General features: G+C 45.8%; 1 protein-coding gene and 1 non-coding gene across 4 annotated transcripts; both read left to right on the forward strand.

Annotated features, from left to right (window-relative positions):
• Positions 1–866: 866 nt before the first annotated feature.
• Positions 867–973, forward strand: LOC128067155 (U6 spliceosomal RNA). Its single transcript, XR_008201357.1, has one exon. It is a non-coding gene; the product is annotated as a U6 spliceosomal RNA (small nuclear RNA).
• A 3,825-nt stretch (positions 974–4,798) lies between these two features.
• Positions 4,799–22,151, forward strand: SNUPN (snurportin 1). 3 transcript variants are annotated; one of them, XM_052659780.1, is made up of 9 exons: positions 4,799–4,834; positions 7,620–7,782; positions 9,369–9,516; positions 14,090–14,194; positions 14,428–14,524; positions 15,670–15,767; positions 18,173–18,250; positions 19,823–19,903; positions 21,572–22,151. In XM_052659780.1, the coding sequence occupies exons 2-9, from the start codon at positions 7,625–7,627 to the stop codon at positions 21,893–21,895; spliced, it is 1,089 nt and encodes a 362-aa protein (XP_052515740.1). In that variant the 5' UTR covers positions 4,799–4,834; positions 7,620–7,624; the 3' UTR covers positions 21,896–22,151. The 3 variants fall into 3 exon arrangements, with proteins under 3 accessions (XP_052515740.1, XP_052515741.1, XP_052515742.1); XM_052659781.1 differs by lacking the exon at positions 4,799–4,834 and adding an exon at positions 4,835–4,936; XM_052659782.1 differs by lacking the exon at positions 4,799–4,834 and adding an exon at positions 7,013–7,121.
• Positions 22,152–24,557: the final 2,406 nt, after the last annotated feature.

Genomic DNA, 24,557 nt, shown 5'->3' on the forward strand with positions numbered 1-24,557 from the left:
TAAAGATTTTCCCTTGTGGTTTCTTCTACAAGTCTTACAGTTTCAGTTGTTTCAGTTCTGGTTCTTTTTTTTTTTTTTTTTTTTCCTTCAGTTCTAGTTATTTAAGTTTTTAAAATATTTTTATTTATTTTGGTTGTGCTGGGTCTTCCTTGCTGCTCACGCTTTTGTTTAGCTGTGGCAAGCAAGGGCTACTATCTAGTTTCCGTGCACAGACTTCGCATTGTGGCTTCTCTTGTTGGAGCACAGGCTCTGGAGCCTGCAGGCTTCAGTAATTGCGGCTCCCAGGTTCCACAGCACAGGCTCAATAGTTGTAGCCACAGGTTCAGTTGCTCCATGGCACATGGGATCTTCCCAGATCAGGGATCGAACCCATGTTTCATGTATTGACAGGTGGATTCTTTACCACTGAGCCACTATCGAAACCCCAGTCACTTATTTACAAACATATGCACCTTGGATTTGCTTGCTGCTGGCTCCAAGTTCCATACACTTATGGCTTAGAGCAGTTCTCAACATGAGCTAGGATCAGAATCACTCGGAGAGCTTGTGAAAACAGATGCTTCCCATTTCTTCTGAGTTTCTGATTTAAGAGGTCTGGAGTGGGCCTGAGAATTTGCTTTTTTTTTTTTTTTGGTCATGTCTCAAGGCTTATGGGATCCTGGGCGGTGAAAGGTCAGCGTTCTAACAGACTTCTCAGGTGGTCCAGTGGTTGGGAATCTGCTTGCCAGTTTGATCCCCAGTCCGGGAAGATGCTGAAGTTCCAATACTTGGGCCACCTGATGCGAAGAGCCGACTCTTTAGAAAAGACCCTGATGCTGGGAAAGACTGAAGGCAGGAGGATAAGGGGACGAAAGAGTGACAGTCAAGTGCTCACTTCGGCAGCACATATACTAAAATTGGAACGATACAGAGAAGATTAGCATGGCCCCTGCGCAAGGATGCCATGCAAATCTGTGAAGCGTTCCATTATTTTTATAAAGGAGAAAAATTCAGTTAAAAAAAAAAGTGACAGTCGGACACAACTGAGTGACTAAACTGGGAAGATTCCACATCCCTCAGGGCAACTAAGCTGGTGCACTGCAGCTACTGAGGCTGCATGCCCTGGAGCGCAAGTTCTGCAACGAGAAGCCAAAGCAATGAGAGCAGCCCCTGCTTGCCACAACTTGCCGCCACTCACAGTGATGAAGACCCAGCACAACCAATAAATAATCAACAAAAATGAATCAAAATAGAAAAAACAAAACTCAAGAGTCCTAACCACTGGTTGTTCGGTTGCTCAGTCATGTCTGACTCTTTGCGACCCCATGGACTGCAGCTCACCAGTCCCTGTCCATCACCAACTCCCGGAGCTTGCTCAGACTCATGTCCATCGAGTTGGTGATGCCATCCAACCATCTCATCCTCTGCTGTCCCCTTCTCCCGCCTTCAATTTTTCCCAACATCAGGGTCTTTTCCAAAGAGTCAGTTCTGCGGATCAGGTGGCCAAAGTATGGGAGTTTTCGCTTCAGCATCAGTCTTTCTAATGAATATTCAGGACTGATTTCCTTTAGGATGAAATGGTTGGAACTCCTTGCTGTCCAAGGGACTCTCAAGAGTCTTCTCCAACACCACAGTTCAAAAGCATCAATTTTTCAGCGCTTGGTTTTCTTTATAGTCGAAATCTCACATCCATACATGACTACTGGAAAAACCATAGCTTTAGATGGACCTTTGCAAAGTAACGTCTCTGCTTTTCAATATGCTATGTAGGTTGGTCATAGCTTTTCTTCCAAGGAGCAAGCATCTTTTAATTTCATGGCTGCATTCACCATCTGCAGTGATTTTGCAGCCCCAAAATGTAAAGTCTCTCACTGTTTCCATTGTTTCCCCATCTATTTGCCATGAAGTGATGGGACCAGATGCCATGATCTTAGTTTTCTGAACGTTGGGCTTTAAGCCAACTTTTTCATTCTCCTCTTTCACTTTCAACAAGAGGCTCTTCAGTTCCTCTTCTCTTTCTGCCATAAGGGTGGTGTCATCTGGGTATCTGAGGTTATTGACATTTCGCCCAGCAATCTTGATTCCAGTTTGTGCTTCATCCAGCCCGGCATTTTGAGTGATGTACTCTGCATGTAAGTTAAATAAGCAGGGTGACAATATATAGCCTTGACATACTCCTTTCCTGATTTGGAACCAGTCTGTTGTTCCACGTCCAGTTCTAACTGTTGCTTCCTGACCTTCATACAGACTTCTCAGGAGGCAGATAAAGTGGTCTGGTATTCCCATCTCTTGATGAATTTTCCAATTTGTTGTGATCCACACAGTCAAAGGCTTTGGCATAGTTAATAAAGCAGAAATAGATGTTTTTCTGGAACTCTCTTGCTTTTTCAATGATTCAACAGATGTTAGAAATTTGATCTCTGGTTTTTCTGCCTTTCTAAATCAAGCTTGAACATCTGGAAGTTCACAGTTCACGTACTGTTGGAAGCCTGGCTTGGAGAATTTTGAGCATTACTTTGCTAGCATGTGAGATGAGTGCAACTGTGTGGTAGTTTGAGCATTCTTTGGAATTGCCTTTCTTTGGGATTGGAATGAAAACTGACCTTTTCCAGTTCTGTGGCCACTGCGGAATTTTCCAAATTTGCTGGCATATTGAGTGCAGCACTTTCACAGCATCATCTTTTAGGATTTGAAATAGCTCAACTGGAATTCCATCTCCTCCACTAGCTTTGTTTGTAGTGATGCTTCCTGAGGCCCACTTGACTTTGAATTCCAGGATGTCTGGATCTAGGTGAGTGATCACACCATCGTGGTTATCTGGGTCATGAAGATCTTTTTTTTATAGTTGTTCTGTGTATACTTGCCACCTCTTCTTAATATTTCTGCTTCTGTTAGGTCCACATCATTTCTGTCCTTTATTGATAGACAGAGTGCCTGAAGAACCATGGACGGAGGTTTGTGACATTGTACAGGAGGCAGTGATCAAGACCATCCCCAAGGAAAAGAAATGCAAAAAGGCAAAATGGTTGTCTGAGGAGGCCTTACAAATACCTGAAAAAAGAAGTTAAAGGCAAAGGAGAAAAGGAAAGATATACCCATTTGAATGCAGAATTCCAAAGAATAGCAAGGAGATAAGAAAGCCTTCCTCAGTGACCAATGCAAAGAAATAGAGGAAAACAATGGAATGAGAAAGACTAGAGATCTCAAGAAAGTTAGAGATACCAAGGGAACATATCATGCAAAGATGGGCACAATTAAAGTACTAGGCTTTTCTAAAAAGTAAATTGGTTTAAAGACATTAAATACAGGTGTATGTGGCCAACCTTGTGGAGTGCAAGAGTCTACAGTTATGGTATCATTGTTGCAGGTAGAGCATAGTTCCCCTTATGGTAAACTGGCCCCAGATGAGCCCCTGGGCTGAGCCATTTAGTTTTTTTCAGTGACATGGGAAGTTATGTATCTGGTGTGAATGATGGACTGGAGCCGTTCTCTTGGACCTCAGTGCATGAATTTGTCCATGTCAGTCTATTTTCCTCCAATGTATAGGGCTTTTATTTTCTGTGACCTCCGTGGTGGTGGGTAGAGAATTGTGGTTCCAAGACACAAAATACTTAATATCCTGGTGTCAAAGTCAGTCTCATAAATCAGCTTTTATCTGCCAATGCACCAAATAACCTAGTGCACAGCCTAATCATTGCAACTTAAAGCTCACCTATATAAATTCTAAAAATTTTTTTTTAATTGGTCTTCCAGGACCCCTCTGCCCTTCCATCAATCTGACCTCCAAAAGGATGGAATCGTGTATATAATATGCAACAAATCCACACCTTGGCATTCCTTGGACTCAAAATGTGCCAACACTGTTTCTGTAGTATAGAAATATTCAACTTCCCTGTAAGACAACCATGCCACAAACTTACTATTTGGCTCAAAAGCTGTGTGACTTCCACCAAGTTACTTAACCTCTCTCGCTTCAGTCTCTACTTCCCTGTATTACTGTAAGCTTAAATAAGATAGGGCGTGTGAAACACGGTATCCGCCTCAAAGTAAGTATTCAATAAATGGCTATTCACATTTCTATTTTGCATCTCTGCAGTCCTAGTTTACAAAGGCTGTTGTCTAGTTTGACTAACTTCCTAAACCTCAGCTGCTTCCCTCTACCCTTAGCACCAATTCAATCATTCTTTCACCAGTACCTTGCCGTTTGCCGGAGGCAGAAATCAAACCAGGTCCTTACCATTGCCAAGCTCACAGCCGACTAACGGGCTGTAATCAAGGTTTCCAGTGTTCTAAGGAGGAAATGGGGAGGGGACGACTAACTGAGACTTAGGGATCCGCGGGGCGAGTGGGGAGGAGGCAGTCATTCAGGGCAACTTGCATTGCCTGTATAAGCACGGGCAGGGGAGTGGGAGCGGACTGCAGCTGGACCCTTAAGGACTGTGCGGATCTGGGGGAGGCGACAGGAAGCAGGCGCTGCAGGAACTTGAATGCCCGGCCACGAGATCGGAGTTCCTGCTGTTAGCCAAAGAAACCTGGAGCAGCTTGTGCCAAGCAGTGAGGCCTCGGCCCAGCCAAGTCACCTTGCAGGCGGGTCACAACACAAAAGCAGAAGTCGGACCCCAAATCCAAGCGGACTGGAAAATACCCGGCCGTTAAGGACGGAAGTAACCGCAAACCTGTGACCGAACCGCAGAGTAACTCCCAGCGTTCTCAACGGCGGGAGGAGCCGGAAACTACCAGCGCGAGGTGGGTGGGCCCGGCGGCGGCCAAGGGGGCGGCGCCGGCTCTCTCACGGCAGCTGATTGGTCGGCCCGGCGGTGGTGGAGGCTGCGCGTGGAATCGTCACCTCGGCCTGGTGAGTCCTGAGTTCGAGCCTGGGCCTCGTCGGCTCCGCGATTGTCCCTCGGCTCCCGGCCGTGACTCCCTCGGGCCGGCTCCACGCTCCTGGCCTCCCGAGGCATGATCTGGGTGGGGGTGCCGAGCGAGGCCGGGGCCTCTCCTTGGGCGGGCTTCCACTCTCAAGTTCCCGGCCGTCTAGCCAGGACCCCTCGGGGATACTTTTGTGGGGGAGGGACGAGTCATGCACTCGGTCCATAGAGAAAAACAGTGCGGGGATGTGGCGGGGAGGACTGTCGAGTGGAGCAGGTAGAGGCCCCCGAACTGAAGCCCAATGGGAGACGCCGAGGAAGCCCAAATCCTGGGCTGGAGGATTCGACGCGGGGGTCCCCGGAGGGGGAGGGAAAGGAGGAAGGAGCCGTGGCGGGGAACACGCGGGGTCTGGAGCTCGGAGGAGAGGCCTTAGCTGGTCGGAAATTGAGTTAGAGGATGAATGCAGGTGGAGGATGAGACCGCCAAGTCAAAACCCTCGAGTTATCTCCATCCGAAGAATGGGTTGAAAGAGCAGGAGCTAGCCAAGGACAGCCATAAATGCTTGGTACTGGGGAGCGGGGCGGGGCGGGGGGGGTGCGGAGGGGAGCCGCCCCACCCCAGTATGCAACGCATCAGTTTTAAGGATTTTATAGTTTTTGGCAGAGCATGAGCCCACACCACGATAAGGCATGATGAGGCCTAATAAATGTATTTTTGGTTTGGTCATTACTTCGGTAAACCGAAGACATAATGAATATTTTAAAGTTTTTATTATGAAAGTGTTCAGACTTACACAGAAGTATAGAAAAATACAGAAAATAGCATAAAATTTAGAATCCTAAGTACTTACCACCTAACCTCAACCATGAATGGCCACCCCCAGTTGCATAACATACACGTGTCAGTACGCCTCAAATCCATACTGATAAACTTGTTTTGCTTTTTTTTTCCATTAATGTTTAGTGGGTATAAAGGTTCCATTTTGCAAGAGTAGAGAGTTCTGGAAATTGCTTGCACAACAGTGAATGTAATTAACACAACTGGATTGTACGCTTAATGATTAAGTGGTAAACTTTATGTCGTGTGTTTTTAACCACACACACACAAAATGTCCTTTCAAATTAGAAAGAAAAAAAAAACTAGGGAATTCTCTGGCTGTCCAGTGGTTAGGACTTGGTGCTTTCACAGTGGGGTTCCATCCCTGGTTGAGGAACTAAGATCCCACAAACTCTGTGGCAGGCATTAAAAAAAAAAAACCTAGTGCTATAAATTAAGAAATAAAATCTGAGTTCAAGTGTGCAATGGAAAATAACTCGTTGCCAAGTAGAGACCCATAGAGTTGTATTTTTAACTATGGAGGCTCTGAAATGAACCTGTTGGTTTGGATGCTGGACCTGGCCTGGGGTAGAGTTAAGCACTAGTGGTGCCCTCTGGTTTGTACTAGAACTTGAAGGGTTGGGCCAGCCCAGCTGTGTGAGTCCAATTTCTCCCAAATATTCCTTTTTTCTTTTACAGTCTGAGGCACACTTTTTTTCCCCTGGCCGTAGCAGCTTGTGGGATCTTAGTTCCCAGACCAAGGATTGAGCCCTGGGCAGGGAAAGCAGAGTCCTAACCTTTGGACTACCAGGGAATTCCCTGAGGCACACATTTAATCCTTGGGTAAGCACCTGTGCAGGGCTTCTTGGGTGGCTCAATAATAAAGAATACACCTGCTAAGCAGGAGATTCAGGTTCTATCCCTGGGTGGGGAAGATCCCCTGGAGCAGGAAGTGGCAACCCACTCCAGTGTTCTTGCCTGGGAAATCCCATGGACAGAGGAGCCTAGTGGGCTACATACAGTCCATAGGGTTTCAAAGAGTCAGATTTGACTGAGAGACTAAACAGCAACAAGCTTCAGTACTGCCCCGTGCTTTCATTCAGGGAAGGGTGAGTGAAGTGTAAAGTCGTCTCTTTCCACTCCCATTCTTTAGAGTTGCCCTTGGTAGTCTGTCTGTAGTGTGACATCTACCCTCTGTCTCCCGAATGTGCCACAGGTTAGTCCTTTACACTCTTAGGGCAGCTGGTGTTAAGTGGGAGGTGGCCTTCCATATTCTAGTTCTTTTCCAAGTGAGTCCTGCATATGTGACCTTGAAACTTTGCTTCTGCCTGCCCCAAACAAACATACAGAACAAACTGCAGACCAAGAAAGTAACTGCCAGGTTTGGGTTTTTGGCTCCTTGTCTTCCTCTCAAGGCTTCAGAACCAGCACTTCTCCTGGAGCTCGATTTTCTTGATGTGAGTTGGCGTTTATTAGAAAACTAAACAGCCCATCAAACTTGCATCTGAAATTACTTTTTAAAAAATTGTCTTAAAAAGACGATTACATTAGTTATCAAAAAACCGATTTTTAGAACTATTCAGGAAAAAACTAGATATTTGATCACATCACTGAATGTCAATGATAGTAAGAAGGAATTAGTGACAAGGTCCCTGATGAACGATGACAAAGAGCAAAAATTAGATTCAGTCACCAGGTAGATTTGCTTAGTGATTGATGTTGAAGTTTATACACTCAGAACTATCAAAATGATCATTATTAAAATATCTGAGGAAAAAAGTTTTTGCTCATATGTAGCTCACCCTTTAATTTCCTTTTTTTCCCAATGGAAATAATTGTGATTTTGGATTAAGTGAGGTTTCTTAGGAATGTAGCCATCATGTTACGTCATAACTGCCTGTACCCAGGAGGGGATACAAAATGAATGAACCGTTTTCTTATGTTTTCCTTTGTAGGGAAGATGGAAGAACTGAGTCAAGCCCTGGCTGGTAGCTTTTCTGTGTCTCAAGATCTGAACAACACAGCCGCCCCACACCCCCGCCTGTCCCAGTACAAGTCCAAGTACAGTTCCTTGGAGCAGAGTGAGCGGCGGCGCCAGTTACTGGAACTGCAGAAATTGTAAGAGAGGTTTTAACTCCTTAGCTTCTCTCTGTAGGCTGGCAGCTGTGAACCACAGAGGAGGCTCCAGGCTTGTCTCTACAGAACCCCCTTCAAAGTGGACCTTCTGTAGATTGTTCTTGCTCACAAGGTCGGGAGGGATAAATCTCGGCAGAGGTAGACATCCTTGACATCCAGAGCTTGGGAAAAGATGAGGAAGTAGGGAGAGACTGAAGTTTGAAAGCAAAAGCTCAACTATCTGGTTAACTTTTTCTTTTCTTTTTTCCTGGCAGCAGTACTGAGCTTTGCAGTTTAAGGGCTTATGAAAGTCACGCCCAGACTTCGATTCCCCACATTCCCTGTGTGGCTTCTCCTGCACTCTGACTTCTGGCTTTGGTGTGGGCTTCCTGTCTTCCTTCAGCCCAGATGTTTCTGTGGAGCCCTTGGGAGTTCCAGACAAATAATTCCACAGGGAATCTGAGGAAATGTCTTCCATACACTTCAGCCTCAGTGCCAAGCTGAGCAAACAGGGAGAGAGAGTTTATAGGATAGCGAGTGTTTGAGACTGGGCCGCGCTGAAGGCGAGGCCTGTTCTTTTATTCTCAGTGCAACACAGGCCTCTTCTAGGTAAGGAATGAAGAATTAGGAGAAACTGTCAACAGCTGCAGTTTCGATGCAGTCTCCATTTTGCCCACTGCTTCATTGCTAGATGTGTGTAGCAGAGATGGTTCCCTGTGGCTTCTGGGTTGCTTGCAGATTACATTCTCAGATTGCTCTTTCTCCATAACCTCCACAGTTAATTAACTGTGATTAATTAGTTTGGAATAGATAATACATTCATATGGTTCAAAATTCACAATACATAAAAGAGTACATGGTGAAAAATCTGTCTTTTAGACATCAAGTTCCTTTCTCTCTCTCACTCTTTTTTTTGGTCACACTGAGCAGCTTGCAGGGTCTTAGTTCCCCGACCTGGGATCGAACCCAGGCCCACAGTGGTGAACACGCCGAGTCCTAACCACTGGACTGCCAGGGAATTCCCCACATCTTATAGTATACTTGTTACAGCTGATGAATAAATGTTGATACATTATTATTAGATTTCCTTAGCTCTTCTAAGTGGTCTTTTTTGAAAGTTAGGAGATGCATTGCTGATTCTCAGAAAGCCGCAGAAGCTGTCCCTGTCTCAGACTTCTCACTGCATCCCAGCGTTTCCTCCTTGCAGTCCCTGAGAGCCTTCAGACTGAAGTCTGCCAGGCAGAGAAGTGTCAGCTCTCAACTACATGGAGATGGGTGTCTAGGGTGGAGTGGGAGGGAGTGGGATCAGCCACTAGCAAAACTTAAAAATTCCTTTAAATACTGTACTTTGCTTGTTCCTAGGAAACTCTGAAGAAAGCCGAGTGTGCTCAAACTGGGTTTCTTATTTAAGGTCTGTGAGGAGGTGGTCACTAGTTAAGGCTTACAAAGGAAATTCTATCATCTCTTACTCCCACCACAATTTCCAAATTGCTCCTGAATTTAAAGACTTTGAATTACATCTGTCACAGTGTAGGGTGTCTTCCTGTGAGACATAAAGACCTGGCCTTATGCCTCCCCCCCCCCTCCAGAAAGCGGCTGGATTATGTGAACCATGCCAGAAGACTGGCTGAAGATGACTGGACGGGGATGCAGAGTGAAGAAGAAGAAGAAAAGAAAGATGATGAGGAAATGGACATTGACACTGGCAAGGAGTTACCAAAACGCTATGCTAATCAAGTAAGTGGTCCAGAGAAGATTAGGTGTAGCTGGTCCTGCTCCATTTACTGTGCAGTCAGAGTGCTTTACTTACCATGAACAGAGAGGAACGAGATAGGAAGAATAGGAACTGCATTGCGAATGCTGATGTATAGAACGTTTCTGAGATGAAGAGATGGCTTACAGCTCTGTGTGCTGAGGGGTGTCACTGATGGAATCTGCATAGTGGGTTTCAGAATCATCACCCCATACTGTTAGCAAAGGCTTCTGGCCTGCTGCCAAAACCCCCCTGAGCTATTGATAAGCTAGTTGATTCCATTCTTGTCTTTCTTTACTAGTCATTATGCAGATGTTTTGGATTAGACCTGCCCAGCCCAGCACTGTGCCCCACCCCACCTCCCAGGTTTCTTTCTCAAGTGATGGACTAATATGCCAGTCTTGGATCTTTACATTCAGGTGGTTGGTGGTTGGAAGTACAGCTGCCCTTGAACACTGGGAACTGCCCAGCACCCCCAGGCTAGCCAGCTGAGGCTGAGACCACTATAACAGACACTAGCAAACTTCACTTAGTGCCCTGCTGATTCCAGAGGAGAAACCACTGTGGCTTGTGGTGCCAGAGGGGAGGCAGGCATGGAGACTGTCCAGTGCTCTAGGCAACCCAGGTATTGCAGAGGTAGGGCATGTATCTGAGTGGGGCCAGGGGTCTACCCTGCTATTGCATACTTCTCTCTGTAACCCAAGTGTCTTGTCACCTCAGCATCCTCTCCTACTTTCAGAATATGGTTCCTGGGTGCACACACTGCCCTCCTCTTTCTCTGCCTCAAATACAGCACAGACGACATCTTCTGTGACAAAGTACAGTTGAGTTCTGTGGAGCAAGCCTTGTGCATGCGGAATTTTAGTTCCCTGACCAGGGATCAAACCTGTGCAGTGGAAGCATGACTCTTAACCACTGCGCCACTGGGCAAGTCCCCAGCAAACATTGTTGAAGGCCCTGTTCTTTGTTAAGCTAGGCTATGCTCAGAAAGTAGACATGGGCTGGAAATAGCCCGTGCACTTCTAGAGTAAGTGTAGAGTATGTTTTTTTCAGTAAGAAAGTGATATTAACTTCCAGCAGGGAAGGAAGCAGGGTTTCAAAATCAGGAAAAGGTTAATGAAAGAGAAGACAGCTTTGAATAGTGGGTAGGACAGGCAGAGGTACAGAGCATTTCAGGGTGTTTCGGGCAGCACAATAAGGCTGAATAAGAACCCAGAGGTGGGAGAGGAATATATGATGTGTTCAGGAGGGATGTACAGAAGGTGTGTGCGGATGGAGCAACATAGGGTTGGGGGAGGTATATAGCAGAAATATGTACAGGGATTTAGACTCTGGCCTCGACTGTGAGGAAGCACTGAGAATTTTTGAGCTAGGGGCAGAGGTGGGACTTCATGGGGTGACTCCCACATCAGTGTGTAGAACGGCCTGGAAGAGAGGGATTGTGGTACGGAGCTAGGTTTGCTAAAAGAGCTGATGGTGAGTTTACTAAGGGCAGTAAAAGTGTGTCTGGCTTTTTTCATTTAGCAAAAGGATTCATTTATGTTATAGCATGTGTCCGAACTTCATTCCTTTTCAAGTAATATTCTGTTGTATAGATATACCACATTTGTTTTTCCATCCATCAGTTGATGGCCGTTTGAATTGTTCCACTTTGGGGCTGTTATGAATATTGCTGCTATGAATATTTGTGTACCATGTTTTTGTGAGGACATACATTTTCATTTCTCTTGGATATATACCTGGGAGGGAGTCACTAGGCCGTATGATAACTCTGTGTTTAGCCTTTTGAGGAACTGCCGGACTATTTTCCAAAGTGACTGTACCATTTTACATTCCCACCAATGATGTGTGAGAGTTCGTTTTTCCGCATATTTGCCAACACGTGTTATGGTCCAGCGTTGTGAGTATAGCCATCCTAGTGGGTGTGAAGTGCTGTTGCATAGTTTTGATTTGCATTTCTCTAGTGCCTAATGATATTGAGCTTCTCTTTATGTGTTTATTAGCCAGTATCTTTGGAGAAATGTCTGTTCAAATTCTTTGCCCATATAAAAGTGAAGTTATTTGTCTTCTGTTATTGAGTTGTAAGAGTTCTTTATAAGTTCTGTATGAGATACATGATTTGCAGATATTTTCCTTTATGTGGGTTGTCTTCACTTTCTTAATGCTATTTTTGGCCGCACAGAAGTTTTACAGCTTGATGTAATCTTATCTTATCTTTTGTTTCATCATTTGTGCTTTTGATGTTATATTACTACGATTGTTTAAGGGATTGTTGATTATGCCTTGGGTTTAAGGTTGAATAACACAGAGGGAGGTGATGATATTATTAATAGGGCACAGAATGCAGAAGGGGAAGGATGGGTGTTTCAGGGATGGGAAGTACTTGGGGTACAGAAGGGAGTGAATTCTGTTTTGGATATGCTGAGTTTAAGGTACAGAGAGGACCAGCAGAGAAAGAGATACCAAGTGGACAGCTGGAAATACAAAACTGGAGCAAAAGAAAGAATTCTGGAGATGAAAAATAAGAGAATTAGGAAGCATCTTCTTTGGAATGACAAGTAAAGCTACAGAAGTAGATGAGATTCACCCCAACGGGGGGTAGCATCTAAGAGGAAGGAAAAGGGGGACCTAAAACAGCTCTCTGAAGATTATTTACATGTTTGGGAGAGTGTGTGGAGGACTGTTTGGAGGAAAAATAGAAAATTGGTGTGTCACGGGGCCAAGGAAGCATGTGTCGAGGAGAATGTGACTGGAGCATCACACCAGGAGCGCAGGAAGGAGGGGGAGATGCGGGAATAGAGATGCTCGGCAGCAGCGAGGTCAGGCAGGGGTGTGAGGTGGGAAACCTGGACTGAGGGTGTCAGAGTGGGTGGGAAGGCAGCAGCAGGAAGTATGAAGTGTTCATAGTTAGAGAAAGTGGAAGAGCTTAATAGAAATGTAGAGTGTAAAGTTTCATTTTTGCCTTGGATTTGAGGATTAGGGGTTGTGTATTTTGTGGCCTAGAGGGAAGGAGAGATGGGAGAGACATAGATTTAGTGGGAGGGATTACCTGATAGGCCAAAGTCTTGGTATTGATGGGAGGGACTAGTGATGAATGGAAGAGTGCGACCCCATAGACGGCAGCCCACCAGCTTCCCCGTCCCCGGGATTCTTCAGGCAAGAACACTGGAGTGGGTTGCCATTTCCTTCTCCAGTGCATGAAAGTGAAAAGTGAAAGTGAAGTCGCTCAGTCGTGTCCGACCCTTAGCAGCCGCATGGACTGCAGCCCACCAGGCTCCTCCGTCCATGGGATTTTCCAGGCAAGAGTACTGGAGTGGGGTGCCATTGCCTTCTCCGCATGGAAAATCAGATCTTCTCAAATTCCTTTTACCACAGCCTTTTTTTTTTCTTCTTCTTTTTTTGAGGTAGATTTCCTAACATCTTTTGGTGTAGTATTTGGGTCAGTAGTTTGGGACTTGATCTAGTTTAGAGCATCTCAAGGTAAACGATTTTATTCATCTCTGAGGTATAATCCCTAGAACATAATGGTGTGATAAAGGTAGTTGCGGGGACAAAGTAAGGAAAGAAAGAGGGTCGCATCCTCCAGTATAGTAGGTGAGGTAGTGAGAATGTATATGGATGCAGATAATGAAGGTGAGAAGTTGAAGTTCAAGGTGAACAGGAGATGAGTTGATTACTAAGAGCTAGTGAGATGGAGGTTCCACTGTCACCGTTTTCTGTTCTCATTCTTTTACATGTATTTTCATTATAATATATACATGAAGTGAAAGTGTTAGTCACTCACTCATGTCCGACTCTTTGCAGCCCCATGGACTGTAGCCCTTCAGGTTCCTCTGTCAGTGGAATTCTCCAGGCAAGAATACTGGAGCAGGTTGCCATTTCCTGTTCCAGGGGATCTTTCTGACCTAGCAATTGAACCTGGGTCTCCTGCCTTGCAGCAGATTCTTTACCATCTGAGCCACCAGGGAAGCCATATATATATGTATTTCTTTTCTTTTGAATATTTATTTGCTGCATGGAGTTCTTAGTTGTGGCAGGCAGGATCTTTAGTTGCATCTTGTGGGATCTTCCCTAACCAGGGTTTGAACCTGGACCTCCTGCATTGGGAAGGAGAAGTCTTAGCTGCTGAACCACCAGGGAAGTCCCAGGACATAAATTCTTTGTCACTGTAAACACAGGAGCAGTGCACTCCTGTTGACTGTTTTTGTTTGTTTGTTTGTTTAATTTGTGGAAAATTGCTTTACAATGTCGTGTTAGTTTCTGCCATACAGCAACTCGAATCGTCATAATTATACATATATCTCTCTCCCCTCCCTTGTGAGCCTCCCTCCCACCCCTGTTGCGCGCCTTTGGATCATCACAGCGCCAGGTGGGGCTCCCTGTGTTAAATGTCCACGGCGGCTTCCCACCGCTGTCTCTGTTACACACGATAGCGTGTGTGTCAGTGCTGTCTCTCAGTTCATCCCGTCTTCACCTGTCGCCGTTCTCGCCCCAAGTCCGTTCTCTAGTCGGATCATCAGCCTCGTTCACTTTCAACACCATTTTTTGTGTTCCCAGTTAATGCTCTCAGAGTGGTTAATTGACGTCCCTTCAGATTTGGGGCAGGAATGGATTGTGGTCGTGTGCCCTGTTGGAAAAAGAGCCCTTATCGTGGCTTCCCAGGTGAGTAGCCGCTCCCACGCCTGTGCCAGTGGGCCTGGCCTGCAGCTTTAGGGGTTCTCTGCACGCTCTGTGTTCCTTATCTGTCAGGCAGCTGTGCCCGCCCAGGGATTGAAACGCTTTCCTGTGGGAGGGATTTGGTGAGAACCATCCTTGGCCTGATGGCACCCGTGCAGAGTGTGGAAGCAAAAAGGGGAGGAGACCTTGATGCCTGATGTAACTGTCTTTCCCCACAGGGTTCTACCAGTGCCTACACCAAGAGTGGCTACTGTGTCAACACGTTTCCTTCCCTTCTGCCAGGAGGCAACAGGCGAAACTCAACAACAGAGAAAGGTGCCTACATAAAGATGTCTGTTTATTAAGTTTTATAATCAGTAAGAGACAGTGCTTGGTTACTTGCTTAGTTGTTTTAAAGACCCACTTTGAAAGGACACCTTTGAAACTGCACAAGGATACTGTTCTGCCCACTGGGCTCTCCTTCAGGGTCAGGCCTCCTCAGTTGCAGAATAGTTGGCACTTGTGAGGCCTGCTGAATTAAACCCCTGAATTAAAGTCAGTGTACCTTCCCCATGGACTTCCGTCACAAGGTGACAGGTGCGATTTTCTGGGGAAAGGTCCCTCAGAAGACCCAAGTGTAACATACAGTAAGCTGTTGCTGGGGCTTCCTGCCAAATTCCCTTTTCTCCTTTATCTTTGTCCTCACCTTAGCTTCTCCCCCGCACCTGGGCCCAGCTGAGGAGACTAAAGGTTAAATAACTTGCCTGCGGTCATTCAGCGAGAAGTTGGCAGAGCTGGGCCTACACAATTCTCTTGTCTCTACCGGCTCAGGCTCCCTTGGTGCTTCCTGCTGTCCTCTGTCCTGAGCCCAGATCCCTCCGTTGTTTTTTTTTCACTCTGGCCTGAAATGGGCCCTCCCCTGTCCCCTGCCCTGTTATTTTAGTCCTCGGATCCCACCAGACTGTTCATATCCTGTCTGTTCGTGAAGCATTTCCTGATGTCCAGTCCCCTTTTCCTGGAGCTCTCATTTCTCTTAGTTTGTGCTACACAGTGCAGCTCTTGGTTTTCTCTTTGATCACCTTATCTCCTCAACTGGATTGTAACTTCCCTAAAGGCAGGGATGACTTACAGTTAATACTCCCCACAGAAAGCAGTGCCTATGATAGGAACTCAAAAGTAATTGTCAACTAAAACGGAAAGTTACTTGCCTTCAAACTTGAGCTTCTCTTAAACCTTATCTAAAGATTGAGAGATCCCATGTGGCATGGCCTTGACCCCTCCTGTGCTGACACACCTCAGGCCACCTTTGGGCTATACCAGGCAGCCAGAAAAGGCTGTGAAGAACTTTGTCCCTTAGTGCTGGGGCTTCCTGTGATCACTGAAGGTTGTTGGATGTAGTTCCCAAGCCCCGAAGATGGGGCTCCCTAGATTATGGTGGAGGGAGCCCTGATGGGAACCGTGCACGGACTTTCTGCCTGCAGACTACACCATCCTGGACTGCATTTACAGTGAGGTGAACCAGACCTACTACGTTCTGGACGTGATGTGCTGGCGGGGACACCCGTTTTATGACTGCCAGGTAAGGACTGGTGCTCTCCTCATGTCTTCTGCTTTCTCCTCTCTTCCCAGGAAAGTGGCTCAGCACATGGGTTTGGTCCGTGACCAGCTTCTTGGTGTTTACAGGATGTGGTATATCAAGAACATCACCTAATGTTCCTTGCATCTTTGAGTGTGTTTAAATTAGCTTCATTTCTAAAAAGAGGTAGGCGGAACTAAGGGAGCATAGCTATTCTCGAGGGGAGGAAGGAGAAACAGAGTGGAGGGATAGGCTGGGACTTCGTGGACGCTGTAGCCTCCCCTCTCTCCAGAGTGTGGGAGGCTTGCTGCAGGGAAGGCTGCGGGTGGAGGAGATGCTGCCTCGTGCAGGCGGCACCAGGAAGAGAAAGTGGAATGGTAAGCACATCAGGTAGACTTCTGCCACCCCTGCTCCTTGCCAGCCGAGTCCTGACCCTGAATGTCAAGGCCGCCTTAGTATGACGATAAGGGCGTGAGTCCCTGAGGGGCTAGCTCTGGAAGCAGATTTTCCAAGTAAGGAAATGCTACCCGCCCAATATTCTCCCCTCAAGTTTCACCTTCCCACAACATTTTTCTCAGATTGGTGATACTTACAGGTAACAAGCAGTCATCAAGAGAGAGGCCAGGTCACCCCGCAGGGTCCATCTCTGCTCCTGTGCTCCCCCATCCTTGTCCCGGTTTTATTTGTTGTTGTTTAGTCACCAGGTCATGTCCAACTCTTTGCAACCCCATGGACTGTAGCCCACCAGGCTTCTTCGGAATTTTCCAGGCAAGCGCACTGGAGTGGGCTGCCATTTCCCCCTCCAGGGGACCTTCCCAACTCAGGGGTCGTACCCACGTCTCCCGCATTGGCTTCTTCACCGCTGAGCCACCTGGCAAGCTCTGTCCAGTTTTATAGTAGTGGGTTTTTAATGCTCCCTCTCAGTTGTTAATAGTTTATCATTGTAGTTCTCAATGTGTGGCTTCAGAAAGTTGTTCAGAATGCAAATTCTTCAACCTGTTGAATCAGAAATTATGGGGATGGGGCTTATGTTTTAACAAGCCTCCAAGTGATCCTCACAGAGGCCCAAGCATGCGAATCACAGGTTATCACCATAGGCTGCTGCTTTCCTTAGCCATTACCCCAACCTGGGTTTCCAAATCGTGCCAGATGGTGATAGTTCAGAATTTTAACATGCATCTAATTCAAAAAATAACGGCCAAGACCTGCATCGCTAAGCACTTTGTGAGCATGATCTCACTGAATCCCTTACAACAACTCTAAAAGATAAGTATGTACTATTGTTTTTACTCCTGATCGTTTAGATATGAAAGCTGAGAGCCACAGATGTTAAGTACCTTGCCCAAACGCAGAGCCAAGTCCCAAACTCAGAATTCACAAATTCAATCCAGAACCTATTTTTCTTTAATTCTGTTGAAGGATGTTTCGTAACATACATTCACAACCTACAAATTTGGTAACTAAAGCCACCTATATTTTGATAATATAAAGAAAAAAGACTGTTTTTTTTATTTTGTTTTTGGAAATTTGAAAAGAAAAAGAAAAGCCCCTAAATATCAACAGAACGGTATGTATCAGAAGTAGTAGTTTATGAGAAGTTACAACTACAAAGTAGTTTATAACCCTCAGGTAAAGTAAGACAAAAGTTAACTCAATGTGCTTTGGAGTTGCAAAGCCCTGGTCCCGTGGTAATGCTGTGTGCCCCTGGGTGAGTGACACAATCTCACCCGGTGACGCCTGAGTCCTCACCCATAAAATGGAGATCGTAACAATACAATTTGGAGAGGATGGTTGATGATTAATACGATTATGTGCGTAAGGTCCTTAGCATGGAGCCTGAGACATAGTAGGCCTTCAGTGATAAATGTTGGCATTACTACTATTAATAATCCTTTTGGATTTAAGGAAAATACATCCAAAGATTTTATGACATCTTCCTGACCTCATAGCAGTGTTTTAACAGAATTGAGGGTAATGAGAGGAGGGCTTAGGTTTTCATCATTCAGGTGACTGTTTTTTTCACAGTTTTATTGAAGTATAACTGACATACAGCACTGTGTAAGTTCAAGGTGCACAGCACAGTGATCTGACTTACATATATGGTACAGTAAGTTAACACCCATCAGCTCATATAGACACCAAAAAAGAAAAAAATAGTTTTTTTTTCCTTGCCATGAGAACTCTTAGGATCAGCAGCTCGCAACCGCTGTTATATATACCCGACGGCAAAGTTAACCGTTGTCATCGTGTTGCGCTTTCAGTGTCTAGTGCTTATTTATCTTATACCTGGACATCTGTGCCTTTGGAGCCTCAAGCAGATTTTTAGAATGGGGTGTTTTTGTTCGTAAAACAATATTTTGTTCATGAAACAGTGAGCCTTATTTCATCTTTCCCTGTCTCTTTGGCAGACTGATTTCCGTTTCTACTGGTTGCATTCAAAGTTACCAGAAGAAGAAGGACTGGGAGAGAAAACCAAGCTCAATCCAGTAAGGCCTGGTGTTAGGACTGCAGAGCTCTTTCTGGGGATCAGTTTGGAGTGCTCTGTTGTCTGAATTCAGTCATTATGGATAAAATTATCTTTATTTTTTCCTTTTGAGGCAGCATGGCATAGTGGGAAAAGTATGGACTTAATAGTTATCCAGATTCCAGTTTTGGCTTTTAACAATTATTTGGTTAAGTTAATATCTTCACTTGGCTTTAATTTCTTGATCAGTTTAGTAGGGTTAATAACACCTACCTTACAGAGCACAATGATCTGACTTACATAGATGGTACAGTAAGTTAACTATTTGGTTCTGTGACCCAAATGATGTAAATGATGCAAGTCTTGCTAGCATAATACTTAGGGTGAGCACTCAAAAATAGCAGTTGATAGAAAGTGCTAATAACGTCTTTTATTAATAATGCTGTTTAGAATGCTAGCATGGTGGGTCTCAAACTGTAGCTTGCATCCATAGCCACTGGAGGCTTGTTGAAATTCAAGCTCCTGGGCTTCACCCCCAGAGTTTCTGATTCAGTAGGTCTGGGGTAAAGCCTGAGAGTTTGCGTTTCTAACAAGTTCCCCAATGAAATTGATACTGCTGGTCCATGGATCACACTTTGAGAACCCCTGCTTTTATATCTGAGCTAAGAGTGACCTCATCTAGTGAGTTCCCCCTTTTTATAGATGAGGATGCAGGCTCAGAGAGAGGGTGCTGCCTTCCCCAAGGTCCCACAGTCCAGGATGATAGCCCAAGGGTCTTTGCTATTCGCTCAGGGATTAAGCACAGGATGGCTATTTTCATTGTGTTTTATTTGTTAAGCTCTATAGACTGGCATTTGCTTGGGTTGCTTACAGCATTTTTAAAGGCAACTAGATAACCAGTTACAGGACAGTAAATGAAGCCAGTACTTCCAGTGACGTTATCAATAAAGTCCAGGAAGAACACGAGTGCTGCTTCCTCTGAGACGCTGTTCTGTGTGCTCTACGTGTCCTGTCTCACTGAGTCTGCATGACAACCCTACGCAGTAGAAGCTTTTTATAGACAGGAAAATGGAAGCATATGTAGATTACATGATTGACAGAGATGCACTTCAGACCCAAGTAATCTGACTGAGAGGTTGTCATAATCCTCATCACTTTGTTATGTTGCTTTAGTATAAAATTTTTTGCTGTTGTGGCATTTCACCAGCCCTTTGTTTGGGACAGCTGTCATAGTGTTGGGAGAATAACAGAATCCCCACACCTAGTACAGGGTAGTTGTTCACAGTCTTGACCATATGTTAAAATCAACTGGAGAGCTTAAAAAACAAAAATGCTTGGGTCCCACCCCAGAGCAGTTCAGTCAGAATTTCAGGGGGAGGCCTGGGCATCAGTAATTTTTAAGAGTTTCCCAGATGGTTCTCCTGTAAAAAACAAGGTTGAGAATTCTATGCCTAGTAATTCAGAGGATAGATAGAGGGGGCCGGTTAGGGTGAGATTTAAATTTTTCTTCTTTGATATATTGTTAGCTCTTCAACTGCCAGAACCAGTGTTGTTTGTAACATATACTAATTATTTGTTCTAATTTATGTTTCAGTTTAAATTTGTGGGACTGAAGAATTTCCCTTGTACCCCTGAGAGCCTGTGTAAGGTGCTATCTATGGACTTCCCTTTTGAGGTAACAAAACCATTGTCTTTATTGCTCTGATGTGATTGTGGGACACAGGGAAACTCGGCTACATGGAGTCTTAAGAGTGCCTCTGACTTTGCTGAGTCAAAGCGTCAGAAAAAGGGCTGAAAGCTGACTCTCGGGAAAGGATGTGCTCATGACCCTTCAGAGTCAGATAAGTCAGAAGGCCTGAGCTGGAAGGGCCCTGAAAGGAAAGCTCATCTCACTCCCTCATTTTACAGCTGGAGAAACTGAGGCCCAGCGAGAGGTGAGGGTTCCATTCCTGGGTCCTTTTGTCCTCTGTGTGCTACAAGCGTGAGAATCAGCCCCATGTTTGACTGCCACGGCTGATGATGTAAAGGCGCTTCTGTGGCTGACAGACTGCAGGGCTTTGAACTCCTAATCCTTCCTTCCTCCGACCCACAGATGGTCCCCGGGGATGGCAGTGCATGCTGAGCAGTGGCAGGGCAGCAGAGTGACTAACTTGTCCCAGGTTGCCTAGGACCTCCGGGGCTTTAGTGCTCAACTCAAAGTCTCAGGCCCTCAGGGTCTGCTCAGCCCTGGGGCCTTTTGTCCTCCTCAGAATGTGCCCGTACCCTCTACACAGACTTCCTTTGCCCATCATATTCTTTAAAATTCTGCCTAGTCACCCACAAGTATTTGCTTGAACTGAATATAATCTTGCTAAAAGGATCACAGCTTCCCGAATAAGGAAATAGCAAAGGCTGAGCTGCCTTCATTTCTGGGAGTCAATTAAGAAGGTGGTAAGAACACCATCTTTATTTATAACCCTTATGCCCCAGTGACAATAAATGCTTTTTAAAGATGAGTCACTGAATCACAGAAAAGAAAATATGGGACTGTGGGAGGTCTTCCCGTTGAGAAAAACTGAGTTTCCCAGCACGTAGCTCTCAAACAATTTAGGGGGAGGTTCAAGCAGCCAGAAATGCTGGCTGCTTGACCGGCTGCTTCCCTTGCACTCAGCAGTCTGGCATCTTGGAGGGGCTTGTCCAGTTTCCCTGCTTTGTTCCCTGTGTGGAGCACATCCCCCACTCCTGGGACCTCCAGGTGGTAGTAAGTACATGGAATCAGGAGAGAAGACCTGGGCTCAAGGTGGATTTTTCCTTCATCCTCAGTGTGTTTGGGGAAGGCCCCAGAACTGGAACCGGAGCAGCTCTCAGACACTTTCATGGTGGATAAGAGAGTGAAATGGGGCTTTCCTGGTGGCTCAGATGGTAAAAAATCTGCCTGCAGTGCAGGAGACAGATTCCATCCCTGGGTCTGGAAGATCCCTTGGAGAAGGGAATGGCTACCCACTCCAGTATTCTTGCCTGGAACATTCCATGGACAGAGGAGCCTGGTGGGCTATAGTCCATAGGGTTGCAAAGAGTCGGACACAACTGAGTGACTAACACATACTTCAAGAGGGTGAAATAATGGATAGGAAAGCACCCTGTAAACGGGAAAGTACTTTGTATGTCTTTATATATTAAAATTTCGTTTTCTAGGCCATTTCTTCATTTAGAGAAATGCATGTGTGAGAAATGAGGACTCTCTTTCATCTGGCAGTGACCCAGGAAAAAAGAACTGGGCCATAGGAACTGCCACAGTGTACCTAGCTCTCCCGGAGACATGGGCCTCCGAATCCCTTCTCATCCCAGGTTTCCTCTCTTGTAGGTGGATGGGCTTCTCTTCTACCACAAGCAGACCCACTACAGCCCTGGAAGCACTCCTCTGGTGGGCTGGCTGCGCCCCTACATGGTGTCAGATGTTCTTGGCGTAGCTGTGCCAGCCTGCCCACTGACCACCAAGCCAGAATATGCTGGCTACCAGCTCCAGCAGATTATTGAGCACAAGAAGAGCCAGAAGGAGGGCATAATGGGGAAGCTCACACCCAGGGCCTCTGAGAATGGACACTATGAGTTGGAGCACCTGTCTACCCCCAAGCTGAAGAGCCCTCCCCAGAGCCCCAAGCACTCGGAGAGCCTCATGGAGAACTAGGCAGGGCAGCCTCCTCTGGGAGCCGCAGGATGGTGGTTGGCTCAGAGGAAGGCTGAGGAGGTGGACAGTCACAAGAACAAAGTGACTTCATTTTAGGGCAGACCTTTCAAAGCCATTCCAGCTGGAAAGAGCTTGTCTCCTATCTGAAATGCTGGCTTTAACAGTAGGGGGAGGTTCCCACATTGGGTGGTCTTTGGCTTGAGCAGCAACTCCTGTGAAAATGTATCACAGATCCACAGTGTAAATATATGTCATTCTTGAGAAGTTATTTGTGATTCTTAAACTTTAGACTGTCAGGAATCTCCCCCACCTCCACTCCTTCAGGCTACCTAAACCATGACTGTTCAAGTGTTGGCCCGTTTCACTCTGTTTAGCACTTAAGCATTCTGCTGAGTTTCTAGTTGCTGCTGCTGGTAACATCATTTTCTAAAAGGTCTTACCAGGAACTGCAGTTCTTGGTATTTGAATATGTTCCCTCTTCTGAGAAGACAAGTGTGATTTTCTCTGGTTTCGACACAGCCAGAGATAAAATGCAAATAGAGTTCATTCACTGCTTCCACCAACATTTGAACACCTTCCAGAAAATAAGCCTTGTGCTAGGTGCAGGGGTGTAGAGTAGGCTGTGGTGTGGAACAGGATTTCATCCCTGCCCTTGAGCTCAGGATCCAGTGAGAAAATAAACTCACCAGCATCTAGATAGTGGGATGATAGCTTTAGTGCAGAAAGGGGGGCAGGGGAGACTGGGAGGAGCAGAGGGAGCTTTCAGAGCTGGGCTGAGACTCAGGAGGGACAGAGATGTGCTCTGTGGACAAGGAGGGGGGAGTTTCTCGCAGAAGCAGGAGTTTATGCAGCTGCACCCCTCCAAAGCTGAGCAGGACTTGCTCTGGGGCCTGAAGTTGGTTCAGCATGGCTCGAGGGTAAAGTGGGGCTGGGGAGGCTGTGGGAAAGGAGGCTGGAAAGAGATGGCCCTGACCCGAAGTGGCCTGTGTGTTTAAGGTGTGTTTTACAGAGGTTTTGGATTTTATATCATGGATAAAAGGGAGCTGATGAAGCACTTTGAACAGGCAAGGTCCACTCAGATTTGTGGACGAGACCTCTGTGGCAGCTGCAAGGGTGGAAGGTGGCCTCTAACACCAACCAGTTAGTTTCTGCTCTTTGTTCAGGAAATGTGTCCCATTTCCCATGGCCTCAATCTGCTTCCCATACTGCTTTCCACTTTCTAGGACTTCTCTTAGTAGACAAAAGGTCTTCACTATTCCACTCCAATGTACTAGTATCCTGCGGAGAAATTTTCAGAGGGATCCAGGTCAGATCTTGTCTGACATGCAGTTGTTTCTTTGTGTTGATCAGTTCTGGGAACGGATCTGGGCAGAAGCTGTGGTTAAGCAGAGCCTAATTACACAAATTCAGCACCCCATTGGAACTAGCCTCAGTGTTGGGCTCTTAGAGGGCCACTCAGGCTGACACTGTAAAATTGGAGAAGGAAGAAACCCCCTTCCCTACCCAATAATGACCCAGCTGGCCGCAGATTTAAGCATGCCTACATCAGTAAGCTGTTTCCTGAATTTAGGTCAATTCTGTAATAGGAACATCGTGTTCCCCTTGCCAAAAAGCATGTTGTAGGCTGCTTAGAGGTTTAGTCTCTGTTTAATGATCTTCTGGATGCTCTAGTTTGTGCTTTCAGCAGCCAACTGTATCATTTCAGGAGCTGTGCATGCCAGTATCAGTAGAGACTTGACCAGGCTCTGCCCAAAAATAATAAGGTCTAGAAGGACTACTTCCCTCAAAGAATGCTCTCTGGGGACAGATGCATGAATCAAAGACCATAGCCAAATGTCACCATGTACAATTTGATACTGTTAAATGGTACCTTGAAGGATGTTTCTCAGGGATATGCCCTCATATTTTTCAGTGAGCCAGTATGATTTATCAGTCACTGAATAGAATGTGTCTCCTGGTCATATTTCTGAATTATGAAATCACCCCCTGCCACTCATTTCAAAGACAGTTGTGTTGTTGGTTTCTGTGATTGCATACTCGTTATTTTAATGTTAACTCCAAATTTAGATTGTAGAGGAAATGGAAGGAGAGAGAGGTGGGACTTAAGGACATGGTGACTCGCTAGCTGTGAAATGAAAGAAATGGACAGGAGGAGGAGGAAATGGCAACCCACTCCAGTATTCTTGCCTGGGAAATGGCATGGACAGAGGAGCCTGGTGTGCTATAGTCCATGGGGTCGCAAAAGAGTCGAACATGACCGAGGGGCTGAACAACAACAAAATGTGAATGAATGTAAAAAATGTGAAGTATTGATTTGGGAGGTTTCCAGTTTTGGCAAGTAGGCAAATTTACAAATACCAAATCTGTGAAAAAGGAGGACTGAGTAATTGTCTTGCCATAAATTATGCATAAAGACATTAAGAAAAAAAAAAGAAATGGACAGGAATCATCAGAGTGATTCTTAAGTTCCTAACTTGGGTGCCTAAATGCTATTAACTAGGACAAGCATCTCAGGAAGAACATGACTGGGAGGGACTCTGGGGCAGAAGGATAATGAGCTCAGTTTGAGACAAGCCGAGTTTGAAATGAGTGGGAGATTGACACATCAGTAGTCAGGCCTTAATTCAAGTCTTCATCATTTCTCCGCTGCAGCACTGCCAGC

The sequence above is a fragment of the Budorcas taxicolor genome, chromosome 21, assembly GCF_023091745.1.
Source record: "Budorcas taxicolor isolate Tak-1 chromosome 21, Takin1.1, whole genome shotgun sequence".
Classification (NCBI taxonomy): Eukaryota; Metazoa; Chordata; class Mammalia; order Artiodactyla; family Bovidae; genus Budorcas; species Budorcas taxicolor.

Coding starts and splice junctions, on each gene's coding strand:
- SNUPN (XM_052659780.1), top strand. CDS start 7,625: ATGGAAGAACTGAGTCAAGCCCTGGCTGGTAGCTTTTCTGTGTCTCAA. Junction 7,783..9,368: donor TTACTGGAACTGCAGAAATT/GTAAGAGAGGTT, acceptor CCCCCCCTCCAG/AAAGCGGCTGGATTATGTGA. Junction 18,251..19,822: donor AGAAAACCAAGCTCAATCCA/GTAAGGCCTGGT, acceptor TTTATGTTTCAG/TTTAAATTTGTGGGACTGAA.